The sequence below is a fragment of the Stegostoma tigrinum genome, chromosome 10 (genome assembly GCF_030684315.1).
Source record: "Stegostoma tigrinum isolate sSteTig4 chromosome 10, sSteTig4.hap1, whole genome shotgun sequence".
NCBI lineage: Eukaryota > Metazoa > Chordata > Chondrichthyes > Orectolobiformes > Stegostomatidae > Stegostoma > Stegostoma tigrinum.
The window spans coordinates 80,404,073-80,419,552 of NC_081363.1; the positions used below are offsets into that span (position 1 = coordinate 80,404,073).

Genomic DNA, 15,480 nt, shown 5'->3' on the forward strand with positions numbered 1-15,480 from the left:
TTGGAATGTAGGATCCTAGATTAGGTCATTCAGCCTCTTGGGCCATCATTCTAGATCATGGCTGCTCATCTATCTCAACACTATATTCCTGCGCTATCCCCATCTCGCTTGGTGTTATTATTAACTAGAAATCTACCAACCCCTCTCTTTACTCAATGACTGGCCTCTACATCCTTCTAGGGTCAAGAATTCCAAACGCTCATTACCCTGAGTGAAGACATTCCTCAGCTCAGTTCTAAATGGTTTGCCTTTTACTCTGAGACTGTGTCCATTTGTCCTAGACACGCACAGCCAGAGGAAAATTCTTTTTGCATTTGCCTCATCTAACCCTTTCCGAATTTCCTGTGCCTCCATGAGGTTGCCTCTCATTCTTATCAACTCTAAAGATACAGGCCCAGTCTCACCAGGAGCCTGGCCGGTGAACCACAGCTACTCTCTCTCGCTTTGGCGAGTTTATCCTTGCTTCTATAAAAGGAGGCCAGAACTGCACACAGTACACCAGGTACGGTCTCTTATACAATGCTCATAAAACTAAATCATCCCGAGATCCTCTACATCCATTTGAGCGCGCTGGTGGGTCCTCAGTTGAGCATTTGATGCCACTGAACCAAAGGTACGTTTCGAAGAAGCTATATGGGAGAAAAAACCCAACAAAGCTGTTGGCATGGTGATATGGTGGGGGGGGTGGGGGCAGAACTGCTAAATCCCAACGGAAGACAGATGGTGCTCTCAAACAAAGGGGCGCAAACCGCTCCGTGCCTACTGCAAGATCAGCCAGGCATGGGGCCGTGGAATCTAAATGGCCTGAAAACCCGGCGCTAGTAAAATGCAGTGCATGCAGCCGCCGATCAGGGGTGGGGACGGCCCTCCCGCGTTTCGACATGGTGACAAGATGACAATTGTCAAGTCCCCCTGGAAGTGGAGGCTCGGTGAGGGGGTCAGCGGGAGGGGGGAGGGAGGTGCGGTGGTGGGGTGCGGAGTGAGAACATGCAAGGCTTGAGGTCCAACGTCGGCCCCTTACCTTGGTGAGCCAGCCCCGGACAGAGGGTTTCGATTCTGTCTGTGGGACGACTGGGCCGGCGAGCTGGACCTTCAGAATGCTCTGGAGGACCCGGATCCACTCCTCCAGGATGTTCGGTGAGTCCGCCGTCAGATAGTACGTCCTTTTCCCGGTCACCAGCTGCAGGAGAGATGGACAGAGGGTAAATCCCGACAGGAAGACACAGGGAATCAAACCACTTACGAACAGGAGCCCCTTGCCACGAGGCTGAGTCGCTACAATGACAATTCAGCCACACGCCCCATACCGGATACACTCAGCTCCCATGTGTTACAGGACTTAGCGCTTTGGGGGACATAAGGAACAGGAGCAGGAGTGGGACATCTGCATCCACCACCAACCCCCTCAACCCAAACCTGACCCACTCGAGCCCATTCAATAAGATCATGCCCGATCTTCTCGTGGACTCAGCTCCACTTACCCGGCAGCTCACCGTCACCCTTAATTCCTTTACTGTTCAAAAATCTATCTTTGCCTTATAAACATTCAACGAGGAAGCCTCAACTCCTTCACTGGGCAGGGAATTCCACAGATTCACAACCCTCTGGGTGAAGAAGTCCCTCCTCAGCTCAGCCCTAAATCTGCTCCCCCTTATTCTGAGGCTATGCCTCCTTGTTCTAGTTTCACCTGCCAGTGGAAACAGCCTCCCCGCTTCTCTCTTATCTAATCCTTTCGTAACTTTATATGTTTCCATAAGATCACACCACCCCCCACCCCCCTCTCATTCTTCTAAATTCCAATGAGTATAGACCCCAGTCTACTCATTCTCTCCTCAATGTCGTGCACTGTGCTGGTGGTGACTTGTCATGTTTCAGGCTTTTGACTAAATTTTGCCACTAAAAGGATTTGGAAGAAAGAGCCTGCATGTTTGGATTTTCAAAGCATTTGCAATTATTTTTTTCCTATTTAGAAATGACCAAGAGCAGTTAGAATACTCGCTGTAACTTCTCACCTCCAAAGAAAGATTCTGGATGGATGATTTATTTGGAATAAAAACAGAAAATTCTGGAAATGCTTAGGGTGAGGTGTGCATGTGTGTGTGTAGCATTCGGGGAGAGACTGTCTTTATATTCCATAACCATTTTACACCCATTGTATTTGGAAGATTCTGGTCCTATCTGAGTGCAAACAAAGGGATATATACAATACAAAAATGGACAGGCAGAAAGACAGGCAGTCAACAAAGGCAGTGCTTTTGAAAGAGCTACAATTGTGAGCACAAAGCCTATTAAATTGGTAATGAGGGCCCACAGAGTGGAATGTGGTGCATGGAGAAAAGTTTATTTTTATTAGATTTCCTGTTGCTTTCGATTTATCATGCTTTGTCCTGGGGCTTTAGACCTGACCTGGGAATGAAAATTGTAAATATTAAGGCTATTGGGGGCAGCACGGTGACTCAGTGGTGAGCACTACTGCCTCACAGCACTGGGGCCTAGGTTCGAATCCACCCTCAGTGTGGAATTTGTACATTCTCCCTGTTTCTGTGCGGGTTTCCTCCAGGTGCTCCGGCTTCCTCCCACAGCCCACAGATGTGCAGGTTAGGATGGATTGGTCATGCTAAATTGCCCAGTGTCCAGGGATGTGCAGGTTAGGGGAGGTTACCTGTGGGAAATGCAGGGCGGGGGTGGTGAGTCTGAGTGGGATGCTCTTCAGAGGTCAACATGGACTCAACAGGCCAAATGGCCTGCTTCCACAACGTAGGGATTCTACAACCACAATCGTGTTGGGACACGCAAGGTTGGAAAATGCTGTATGAAGTAAAGTCATATTTCATCCTACCTTCTGTCATGTTCAAATTGAAATAATTTGTAAAGTACTTTTACAAATTTTATGGATAAAAAGTAGTTTTGGTCGGGTAGAGTATATTGGAGGGAAGTTATTTTAGTGAACCAAGTCAAGCAACAAATGGAACCAGGGAAGTGTTGTTTGTCCACAAAGCTAAGCTTACAGTTTTATTTAAGCAAATCTGCTTAAAACTAATACACTGCCCTTCATTTGCATTAAATATTGCAGATTAAAGATTGCAGTAAATCCACCGAAAGGGGTCCATAGAGGTCTAACCAGACAAAGTTTGCTGCTGAGTTACATAAATGGGTCACTTTCAGGTTGGTGAGATGCAATGCATGGGGTGCTACTGGGCCTCAAACGGATCACAATTTATCTAAAGAATTCGAAGGTGCGGTAGTTACGTTTGCTGACAACACTTAAGATCAGTTGGAAAGGAAGTCGTGAAGAGGACACAAGGAGGCTACAAACGGATTGCATAGGTTCAGTGAATGGAGATATAGCGAATGTGGGAAAATGTGAAATTGTCCACGTTGGCAGAAAAAACAAAAAAGGAAGCATATTATCTAGACAGTGAGTGGTTGTGGAGCTCTGAGATGCAGAAGGATCTGGGTGTCCTTGCGTATGAATGTCAGCCGGCTGGTATGCAGGAATATCGAGTAATCGGGAAAGCTGGTGAAAACCATTGCTTATTGTGAAGGGAGTGGGGTATAAAAGTCGGGATCATTGGCGAGACCACATCACGGAAACTATGCGCAGCTCCTGATATAAATAAGGCTGTAAATACATTGGAAACAATTCAGAGAATGTTTGTTGCAACTAATTTGATGATTTCATTGAAATAAGAATCTGTGGTTCTTGACAAGGTGAATGTCATAGAGATGTACCGCATGGAAACAGAACCTTTGCTCCAACTCATCCATGCCAACCAGATATCCTAAATTAATCTGGTCCCATTTGCCAGCATTTGGCATATAATCGCTCCAAACCGTTCCCATTCATACACCCATCCAGATGCCTTTTAAATGTTGTCATTGTACCAGCCTCCACTACTTCCCCTGGCAGCTCATTCCAGCTCATCTGCACCACCCTCTGTGTGGAAAGGTTGCCCCTTAGGTCCCTTTTATATGAATGTGGAGAGGATGTGGGAGAATCTACAACTAGGAGGCACTGTTCAGAAATAAGGGGTTTCCATTCAAGACAGAGATGTGGAGAAATTAAATGGAGGGCTGTAGGTTTCCGGATGTCTTTTCCTCAAAAGGCGAGGAAGCATTGTCCTGGAATATTGATAAAGGCAGAGATTCCTGATTAGCAGATGAAAGGGGAAAGGACTAGACAGGAACATAGAGTTATCAGATCAGCCATGGTCTTAATGAATTGTGGAACAGAACGGAGACGGTGAGTATGAGGTATTAGCACCACAAGCTTGGCCAAACAGGTAGGTTTAGGAAGCAAATTGGGTTAGAGAGGTAGAGATTTAGGAAGGAAATCTACAGCCACAGCCTGAGTGATAAAGCAATGGAAACAGAGGTCAGAGTTAGAGGAGCACAGTGGGGCAGGATGTTACAGAGACAGACAGGAACCAAGTCATGGAGGTATCTGAACAAAACACTGGTGAGATGTCAGAGGGAGACGGGATGAGGAACCAGTGAACACATGAGGTGGTGGGGGCAGTCGGTACAAGTTGGGGTTGACTTTGCGATGAGTTCTAGTTTAGAGATGGTGGAAAGGCTGAGGGCAGTGAGATAGTCAGCACCGGAGGGAAGAAAGGCCTGGGACAGGGTATCAGCGGTGGAGACTAGATGCAGGAGTTCAAGCCCAGCAATGACAAGGAGACACGCACACACACACACACACACACTCTCACACACACACAGAGATAACTTCAACATTCTTCCTATCATACTCTATACAGACAGGAGGCTCTGACCTGGAAGGTTTGTGCTCCTTCACCCCGAATGATACGACAAGAGGAGCTCAGCTCGATCCGACCCTGTGGCTTCCGGATGACATCACTCTGTGGGAGAAAGGAAATAAAATGCAAGATTTTGTTGGGAATTTAACACATTGCCAAAACGTCAAATTCAACTGCTTCCAATAGTAACGGCTCTGTCTTGGGGTACTCACTGGTGACTTGTAGTATAGGATCTCTCCATTTCTCAGCACAAACCACCGCCTCTTCCATGTCCTGACCTGGCCTCCCATCTTCAGCAGATAGCCAGATTTCTCCAAAGGCTCCTGCAAGTACACAAAAATGGCTCACTGCAACAACAGACACCTGACTGAGGATGTAGTACATAGCTGGCAGCAGCTGAGATGCATTGCTCTGAGAGTGGATCGCACAGGAACCTATAGAACTCGCATGGGACTGGGCAGGTTAGGTACAGGAAGGATGTTCCTGATGGGGAGGGGGGTCCAGAACCAGTGGTCATAGTTTAAGGATAAGGGGTAATCCTGTTAGGACTGAGATGAGGAGAATGGTGAGCCTGTCGAACTCACTACCACAGAAAGTGGTTGAGACCAAAACATTGTATTTTCAAGGAGGAGGCAGATATAGCTCTTGCGGCTGAAGGGATGAAAGAATATGCAGGGGAGGTAGGGATTAGGGTAATGACCACAATGATCAGCCATGGTCAACAGCAAGAGAGACTCAAGGAGTCGAACACCGTATGCCTGCTTCTATCATCCACGTTTCTTTGCCTGTGGCCTGCAGGATTAATTCCTTCAAAAGTCCATGACATTTCCTCCTTCTGAAACTTCCATCATCCTCACAGGCAGAGTTCCACCTCATTACGATTCGCTCTGTGGGAAAAAAAAATTCTCTCCTGCCCAAACCCCTACCCCCATCCCTCCAACCCCTAACACTTGCTCAAAACCGTAGATCTGGCTGGTCCCCTATTGTCTGCGTACTGTGAGCTGGTGAGAACCATCTGAGCAAATCTCATCATCCTGTATACCTGGAATAAATCTCACCTTGACCTCCTTTACTTGGAGCCTCCCACTCCACCCTGGTTCCTCTGAACTAATCTGGTCTACAGATCCTTTCCCTCTCCCCCCCACCCCAGGATGTTCTAGTCAATCTCCACTGCATCATCTCAAGGAGCCTCACCTCAATCCGACAGACCCTTTCCCTCTTCCCCCCCCCACCCCAGGACATTCTAGTCAATCTCCACTGCACCATCTCAAGAAGCGTCACCACAATCCTAAAGTCTAGGCAAGGACGTAACGCCCCTATTGTGACCTGGGTCAGTTCGAGATTGACAAAGACACAGCAGGCCATCAGAACAGAGAGAGAAGAGAGAGCGAGCGCGCACGTTTCTGGCCCGACCGCACGTCCCCGGCTGTAAAATCCCCCTTCCCTGGCTCTCTCCACGTTTCCCACCTTGACCTACAAACTTCGAACATCGGTCGTATCCAAGGTTCAGGCCGCCTTTCCGAACATCTGCCTATGTGACTTCGGGTGAAACGTTTTGACGGATAAGGAGGCTGCGAAGCACCATGGAAGAATTTTTTTTTAACCACGGTACAGGCCGTACGCCAATACAAGTCACTGTGCTCAACCAGCCTTTCCTCAACTATTTCCCATCACATTGACATTTGTTTTACACGAGTGTGGGCAGGAAGAGTTGTTGGGGGTAGGGGGGTAACCATTACCACCGATGACATCACAAGAAAAAAATTGGACAATGATCTGCACGGGACAGTGTGAAAAACATGCACGGAGTTTGCAACCCTGTGACATGCCGATGACGTTCGTTTTGACAGCCAACGTTTCACCCCAGATGAGATTCCTGATCCTCTGCTTGGTGACCACGCCACCAACCCCCACAGCACACCCCCCCCCCCCCCCAACTCCCGTGACGTTTGCCAAACAATCACTTACGGTGCAGTTGCTCTCTGCGGAGTAGACAGAGCAGGTCCGCAGCAGCTTGTGCTCCGGCTCGGAGTAATCGCTGTCCACAGAGCAGGCATCGGGAGGGATGGCGTAATCGCTTTCGGAACTGACCGAGGACATCGAAACCCCTGCAGGAAAGGATAGATGCACCGGTGACATTTTTCAACCAGCACCACAACCCCCCCACCAAAACTACCGCCATCACTCTGCTCGTAATGTGCTTCAAACACATCCAAGTGCGTGCATCGGCTGTGGACAGCTCAGGAAGGAATTGGAAGTTAGGGACAGGAGGCGGCTTCATAAATCCAAAACTCAACTGGGCTCATCGCGTGGCCTCAAGAGCAGGTCAGAGGCTGGGAATACTGCAGTCAGCAACTCACCTCTTGACTCCTCAAATCCTGCCCGCTGTCTAACAGGCACAAATCAGGAATGTGATGGAATACTCCCTGCTTGCCTGGATGGGTGCAGCCCCAACAACACTCAAGAAGCTCGACACCATCCAGGACAAAGCAGCCGCTTGATTGGCACCGCATCCACGAGCATCCACTCCCTCCACCACTGATGCTCAGTAGCAGCAATGTGTGCTGTCTACAAGATGCACCACAGAGATTCACCAAAGAGGATTGACGGCAGCACTGTAATCCAACCGGAAGCTACGAGTGGTTGGAATCTCAACGTGCCACAAATACAGGCAATAGAATCCAGTGTGCAGGGTCATTGCCAAATGGATTAGGCCAGCTCTGAAACTGGGTGACCCACCCTGAACAAATCCGCACTGTATTGAGGAGCAAGGTCTCTGAAAGCCTCCTGTGTCTTGGGGTATGGAAGAGCCCATGTTTGGCATATCTGTCCCAACAATCTGGGCCAGGAGAAGGTCTCTTGACAGATTATCGCACACCTGCATGATGGCTGTGCTCTCTGGAATGGGCTTTGTCTGGGATTGGGGAGGGACGGTGGTGGGGCGGGGGGGGGGGGGGGGGGGGGGGGGGTGGGGGGTGGGCACATCCACAAATGGATCCAACTGCTCCATGTCAAGATCAGTAATGTAGTTGCGATAAATGAATGGCAACTGGAAGGTTCCCGATCAAACCTGGAATCAGGAAGAGCTGCTCTCGCTTGCTTGTCCCTTCAGCTGTTGCATAGAACCCATTCTCGAGAAGCTCAGGAAGGATGGGGGCTTAAGAGCGATGACAATCCCAGACAGTGGGGGCTCCAAGTCTCCCTGTACACGGACAAAGACATGATCTTCCAAGTGGATCTGCCAAAGACCATTCGCAATCAGCTTAGACGGGAGCTTCAGATACATTGAGGTAATAGCGAGGCCGTGTTCTTCTGGAACTGGGCTAATCGATACTTTGTCTCCTTTAGTATCAGGTCAGATCACCTGAAGTTGCCGGGGATACGTTTAGGAGCAATTGGGCATGTTGCATCTAAACAAAAATAAAAACACCTGAAGGGGTGAGTAGATAGAGGGAAACAAAATATGGGACTGTAGGAGATAACACAGTGTGGAGGTGGAGGGGCACAGTGGGTCAGGCAGCATCGGTGGGGCAGGAAAGCTGATGTTTCGGGTCGGGACCCTCAGGGGTTCCCTCTCCTTTGTGGGTCGAAACCCAATTAACTGTGTTGCCACGCTTGGTGTACATCAGCTCGAACTTCGTTCCGGAGCTGTGGTGACCGCCCAAACTAGCTTCTGTTTGAGATTGGAAATGGCCGACTCTCCAGGGACTTGGCGTCCAAATGTCGAGCCAAAGTGGGGGTGGTGGGGGTTGGGGAGGGTGGAGGTAAAATATGACCAATGTTGGTCCCATCCAGACGCGTGCAGCCGCATAAAGCGGCGTGCAGATTCTTAGGAAACAACGCTGAGGTTCTCCCGGTCTCTGGGGATGTGAGGAATGGTTCCGGCCATATTGCTGCAGGACGGTCTGCATGGTGCGCCATCTCCCACCACCTTGTGCCGCGGCTCGTGCAGGGAAAGGCCACGTGGCATTCCGCAAATTATGTCCTCGATGCCCTCCAGGAAAACAGGCTGGTTGACCCCGTCAGATGGCCCCCCGAGCAAACTGTCAAAAGCTTCTCGGCAGAATATTTCGTCGCCGGAATCCTCGGAGAAGGACACAGCTAGGCTGGTAGTGAGGAGGCCCCTCGCCTTTAACCAGATCCTTTGTGCATGGGCACTGCCCTCGAGCCTGCAGCGGTGGGGAAGTGATCCTTGTCCACCTCCTTGTTGAGTCTGCCGTTTCCTCCGCGCTGGGTTTTGTTGGGGTTCACCTCGAGCAGCTCTGTGACTCCGTTCGCTACGGCTGTTCCCAGGGATGCAGGCCGAGAGGAACAACAGCTGCGGATGGAGGACCATCAACACATTTCTCTGCTGCAAAGCTGCTGGTTTTTCAATGCATGAGTCGTCCCTGACCAAGAGATGCAGACAGACACATTCCAAAATCCACGACTACGTGCTAAGGGACATATTGAAGCTTAAGTTAGCCACCACACACCATAACCAATGCCTTTAATTAGCAATGGGACTTGGCCTGTTGCCGCAGGTATTGGCCCAGCAACAGGCTGGGAGTGGGGGGTGGCGGCATGTTGACGGCAGATGTTATGTGGTGGGCAGCCTCACCTTGCAGACGAAATGGTTTCCAGACCATCAAAGTGTTGCTTGCAGTCCCGTGTTCAAAGTCCTAAGATCAAGCAACTGGACACCCCCACTCCACCGTTCCCAGCCACCCGCCCTCCCGTTCCCTCCCCACCCCCGACAGTGCTGCTCAGTAGGCCAGAGGCCCCGAACGATCCTCAGGGTGGACTGCTCTCGACGAGGACCTATTCAGCCTCATGTCCGGTGGCCCTCCTTTGGAGTAAAGCCAATTTTCGCAATGCTGTTTGTGGGAGCTTGCTGTGCACAGCCCAGCTGCCTCGTTTCCAACAGTGCAACATGGACTTGCTGTGAAACACCTCACTGAGTCGCGACTGGTGCTACGTAATTGCAATTTATCATCCCTCCCCCTTACTCGCCGAAGGTTTGGAAAAATGTGAGGTATTGCATCTTGGTAAGACAAGCAAGAACATGACTTGTACAAGGGCCCGGGGTAATGCTGTAGAACAGAGAGAGACCAGGTACATAATACTTTGAATGTTGCGTCACATTTAAGAAGGCATTTAGCACACTCGCCTTCAGAACTCTTGAGTACAGGAATTGGGATGTCATGTTGAGGTTGTACAGGACATTGGTGAAGCCCCTTCTGGAGTACTGTGTCCAGTTGTGTTATAGAAAGGATATTATTAAACTGGAGAGGGCTCTGAAGAGATTTATGCTTCGGATGGAGGGTTTGGGATAAGAAAATAGCCTGGAAAGACTTTTTTCCCAATTGGAGCGCAGGAGGTTTGAGAGTTGACCCTATTGAGGTTTATAAAATCATGAGGTGCATAGAAAAGGTAAATAGCAAAAGTCTTTTCCCCAGGGTGGGGGGAGTTCAAAACTAGGGGGCATAGGTTGAAGTGAGAGGAGAAAGATTTAAAAAGGACATGAGGGGCAAATTCTTTTAACACAGAGAGTGGACCGTGTGTGGAGTGAACTGCCAGAGGAAGGGGTGGATGCAGGTACAGTTACAATGTTTAAGAGACATTTGGACATGTTCATGAATAGGAAATGTTTGGAGGGATATGGGCCAGGGAGGGCATGTGGGACTAGTTTAGTTTGGAAGCATGGGTCAGCACATTGCAGTTGGACCGAAGGGCCTGTTTCCGTGCTGTATGACTCCGCGACTAATGCCAGCCTCTGGGATTCCCAACCCAACAACTGCCTACCTCTTTTCACAGCTCGGGGGCTTCCGGGTCCGCTGTTTTTCCTCGGCTCCGGTCCCACGGCAGACGTTCGGAAGCTGGCTTGGGAACTGCTGTCGTCGTCGGATCCCGAGGACTCGTCCGGGAAGGGAACGTTGCTAATCTGCGTGGCTTTCTGCGTCAGGAAGGGAACAGATCAGCTGCTCGGTTCAGTTTTCGGACGGACTGCAGTGCGCCTTTAGCCGAGCTCCCGATGGAGGCCCCAGGACCTCTGAGCTGACACTGAGACCAGGGGCGGTGAAATATTCAGGCCGTGCCTAACGGCGGCCTGCAGAAAAGGTCTGAGCCCGACCCAGGACAAAGCCAAAAAAACAAACAAATGCGTGTCTCTTCCACCTCCTATGGGAGCTTCTAGTTGTAAAACTGCTGAACTAGGGGGAAAGTTGGCCCTTCGGCAGCGAATAGTTCAATTCAAGGGACAGAGAGTGCATGGAAAGGCCAGTGGGCCGAGCTTTCTGGTGGCAGTCAGGAATAGGACACTTTCTTTCCCGCTTCCGGCCTGGTGGTGGCCGGATTGAGAGGCTAAATAAAACCCGAAAGAACTGCGGACGCTGCAAATCAGGTGCAAAAACAGAAGTTGCCGGAAAAGCTCAGTGGGCCTGGCAGCGTCTGTGAAGGAAATAGACAAGAGTCAACGTCTCGGGTCTGGCTGACTTTCCTGAGAGGCTGCTGGGAAGGGAGGCCTATAGCGCAAGGCTGCAATCAAGTGTTCGAGTTTGTGCAGGCCGGGAGGGGTGCTGTCTGTAACAGTCACAGCCTGTTGTGGGTCAGGTTGTCCTTTTGTCTTCAATTTAAAAAAACAGAATTTAAACCAACCCAACCAACCACCATTTCTCGCGGTGATAATACCTTCCCCACAGTCGGTGCCACAATATATACCAAGGTGATTCTAAGGAACAAGGGCTGCCTCTTCAGCAATACAGAGCTGTTACCCACAACAAATGAGAATAATGTCCATTTTAAATAAAAAACACTTTAACTGTATTCTTTCATGGGGGGGGGGGGGGGGGGGTGTAGCATCAATGTGAGTCGCTGTTTCCCCATCCCAAGCTGCCCTCGAACTCTCTGGCTCTCTGGACCACTTCAGAGGGCAGCTGAAGTTAACCACATCGCTCCTGGGTCTGGAGTCACCTTTTTTCATTTTTAAAAACAAAAATTAATTCAGAGCATTTACAGTCCATCCCTAATTGTCCGGGGGTAGCTAAGAGTCCAACACATTGCTGGAGTCACACGTAGGCCAGACCAGGTAAGGATGGCAGCTTCCTTCCCTAAAGGATATGAGTGAACCAGATGGGTTTATCAGACCATTGACGGTGGATTCACGGTCATCATTAGATTCTTCGTTCCAGATTTTTAAAATAGGTTTCAAATTCCACCATCAGACATCGGGGGGGGGGGGGGGGGGGTTCGAACCCAGGTCTCCAGCACATTTTCTGTGTCTCTGGATTAATAGTCTAGCAATGATACCACAAGGCCATTGCCTCACACTGAGAGACTAATCCAAATCCTACTGTAGACCAGATGAAGACAGCAGTTTCCTTCCTTAAAGGACATTGGTGAAACCACATGGGTATTTTCAAGCTTTCAACTCGAGATTTATTTATTGACTGTAAATTTCACCAGTGGCCCTGGTGGGATTTGAATCTCTCGAAGCCAATCCTCTTGATTTAAAGTCATGGTGCAGCGTAGAATCATAGAATCCCCAACTCCAAACAGCATCTCACCCAGACCCACCTCTCTACCCTATCGCTATAACCGTGAATTCCCCCATGGCTACTCCACCCTAGCCTGCACATCTTTGGACTGTGGGAGGAAACCGGAGCACCTGGAGGAAGCCTACGCAGACACGGGGAGAATGTGCAAACTCCACACAGTCACCCAAGGGTGGAATCGAACCTAGGTCCCTGGCGCTGTGAGGCTGCAGTGCTAACCACTGAGTCACCCCAGAGTGTGGCCTCTCATTCATGTGGAAATGCCTCGTGATCAGTTTGCTGTCAGATCACACGAGCAGAGAATTCCTTTCGCACTATTCATAAACCATACAAGCAAATGTTTGACTATTGACATGCTGGGCGCTGTTGGTAACCATCATGTTTAAGTGAATCCCTAAAGGATCAGGCAGTGCTCTCACTCCTGTTTGCTAGCCAGTGAATGCTTTCTAGAAAGTGTGTAAGAGGTCAAAGGAAATGGGGTCGTTTCCCTATCCACCATGTTCAGTATTCACTGCCTCCACCACCAATGCACAGGGGCAGCAGCGTGTGGCTATACACTGGGCGCATCGCAGACACTCAACACAAGTCTGTCAACGGCACTGTCCAAGCCCACAGCCTCTACGCCCAGAAGGACAAGGGCAGAAGATGCTTGGGAAAGCCACCAGCTGCAAACCCCCAAAGTCAACAACTATCCTGATTTGGAAATGAATCGCCATTCCTTCAGCGTCCCTAGGTCAAAATCCTCAACTCCCGCCTTAACCTCATTATGGGTGCCCCTACAGTCTGCAGTGGTGCAAGAGATATTTTGATTTTGATTTGATCTACTATTGTCACATGTAGCTGAGTACAGTGAAAAGTTTTGTTTTGTGTGCGGTACAGGCAAACCATACCAAACAAAGTGCATTAGGGTAACAGAGCAGAGCGAGGAATACAATGTTACTGCTGCAGAGCTGGTGCACAAAGAGCGAGATCAGCATTAAGCTTAAAATTTGGAGAGGTCCATCCAGAAGTTTCATAACAGTGGGGAAGAAGCTGTTATTGAATCTGTTGGTATATGTGTTTAGGTTTTTCTATCTTAAACCTGGTGGAAGAGGTTGGAAGAAATTATAACCGGGGTTGGAAAGGGTCTCTGGTGATGTTGGCTGCTCTCCTGAGGCAGCAAGAGTCATAGACGGAGTCAGTGGATGGGTTGGCTTGTGTGGTGGACTGGGCTGTGTTCACAACTCTCTGATCCTCACTGTGACCATCTCGAAGCAGAATAAAAGATGGGCAGCAGAATCCAAATAAGTGCCTGCTTTGCAGTAGCCTCAGCACATAGTGATCCTCCATTTGCCGAACAAGACCAACAGCTTTCCCAGTGACAAGCTTACAAAGCGCTTGGGAAGTAGAAACATAGTTAAAGGCATTAACATGGGTTACATCCAGCCAGCAAACCTTTTGCAAGCCAGCTTATTGCCTTACCCCTTTCAGAGTGGTGTAGACAGGAACTGTCACATTCTTGTAAATGAGATGAGTGAAAGGCCCAGAGGTTACACTCCCTGGAATGTTTGACACTAGAGAGCAGAACAGAAAATCACCACAAGGTTAATAGTGCAAATGTTAAAAGAGCTTGGTTCACACAACTGAAGGGGAGCTCTCCTTCAACTTCCAGCCAAACCCTCACCTCACCAGCCCTCAACTGAGGATCGAGAAAATAATTTGCCTGAGTCAGGCCTTTTCACACCCATCGGCCTGTTCAGACCAAACCAGCTCCGGCCTAAAGTCGGGGCAGGGTTCCGGTTTTACATCAGCCATGGGACCTTGATTTCTGTATTAAAGAAGGGGTCTACTGCTTGCAACAGCTGGGCACTTCTGACACTCGACGGGAAGTTGAAAGAGACACCCCCAATTTGACGTCTAACTTTCAAATCGGGTTCAAGGGTTACGGGGTGGGGGGGGGGGGGGGTGTGGGCAGGGCAGTGGAGCTGAGGCCCAGATAAGAGGCGGCACGGTGGCTCAGCAGTTAGCGCTGCTGCCTCCTAGCACCACTCCTGTTAAACCTAGCTGCCGACCCACCCAACACCTGTCAATGTTGTACAAAGGCCGCTCGGATTGGGAGACTGTGTCCCACTTCTCGCAGAGTGAGCTTGGAATTGCAATCGGGCCCTCAGTTTGGGCGCGACAGCGTTGGGGCTGGCCGTGAGGCTCCATTCTCAGAGGAGGCTGAGACACACTCGCCGGTGCGTTAAACAAACCCTAGTGGAGAACAAGCCGAGATTCTTGTTGGCGCTAGGTAGGAAAGAGTGGGACCCCAGAGGAGAGGGTGCTGCAGGCCTCATCCTTACTCACAGGCCTATCCTCCAACACCCTCCCCTGATCTCAAAGCGACAAAGTAAACTCCAACAAAAAGCAGGCTGTTTCTGTTGAAGTGGAGAATCCTTCATCTTCCCCATCTGCACCCATCCCCCGCTCCTGTCATCTCTTTGATCCCTTTGAACCCTCTGCAGATCCAGCAACCCCGCCTTCTGTTCATTTAAAGCTTTGAAGCCGACGCTGGTGAGGATTTACCAGTAAACACAGGCTTTAATTACTGGGGGGTGGGGGCAGGGGGAAAGACCCTCCTTTGATCAGAGCCACACGGGGTGGGTTGGGGAGATGGGAAGGGGGGTTGCCGAGTGGGGAACTGCCACACCTGTGACACGAGCTGGAACGCATCCAAGGTGCGGTGTTCTCTCCCCGGGCTGACAGGTGCCAGGGGCAAAACGCTGGCACGTGGCCAAATGAAGGGGGCTCCCCAGCTGCATGGGTAGAGCTCTCAAGGAGGCCCCCAGGCCCGCTTCACTCTTCGCAAAGGCACTCTCGCTGGAGTTTCCATCAGGGCCTGGCGGACTGGGCCCAAGAACTGGAGTCCTGTTCTTTGGGGAGTTCAGGTGAGGGGGAGGGGTCCTAGGATTGGATTGGCACCGGGTGATGTGGTCGGTTTGTGGTGGCGGGGTGGGGGGGTGTGGGTCACTTCAGACCCTACCCATTGGATTTCGTCTCATGACTCCTCAGAACCTCTGACCTCCTCCTCCTCCATCTCCAGCAGAAATGGTTAAAGAACATAAAACTATTTTTTTCTTCCCCCAGATAGAGACACCCCCAATTTGACATCTAACTTTTAAATCGGGTTCAAGGGTTACGACGGGGGGGGGCAGGGCAGTGGAGCT

General features: G+C 50.1%; 1 protein-coding gene across 4 annotated transcripts in view; it reads right to left on the reverse strand.

Annotated features, from left to right (window-relative positions):
* The window catches only part of plekhh1 (pleckstrin homology domain containing, family H (with MyTH4 domain) member 1), a 138,988-nt gene that overhangs the window by 46,709 nt on the left and 76,799 nt on the right, over positions 1–15,480 (reverse strand). For all 4 annotated transcript variants that reach the window (XM_048538191.2, XM_048538194.2, XM_048538195.2 and 1 more), the window contains 6 exons: positions 13,754–13,845; positions 10,545–10,695; positions 6,729–6,868; positions 4,973–5,083; positions 4,776–4,862; positions 1,022–1,180 (listed from right to left, as the gene is read on the reverse strand). In XM_048538191.2, coding sequence (XP_048394148.1) covers positions 1,022–1,180; positions 4,776–4,862; positions 4,973–5,083; positions 6,729–6,868; positions 10,545–10,695; positions 13,754–13,845 — 740 coding nt within the window. The remainder of the gene's footprint in view (positions 1–1,021; positions 1,181–4,775; positions 4,863–4,972; positions 5,084–6,728; positions 6,869–10,544; positions 10,696–13,753; positions 13,846–15,480) is intronic.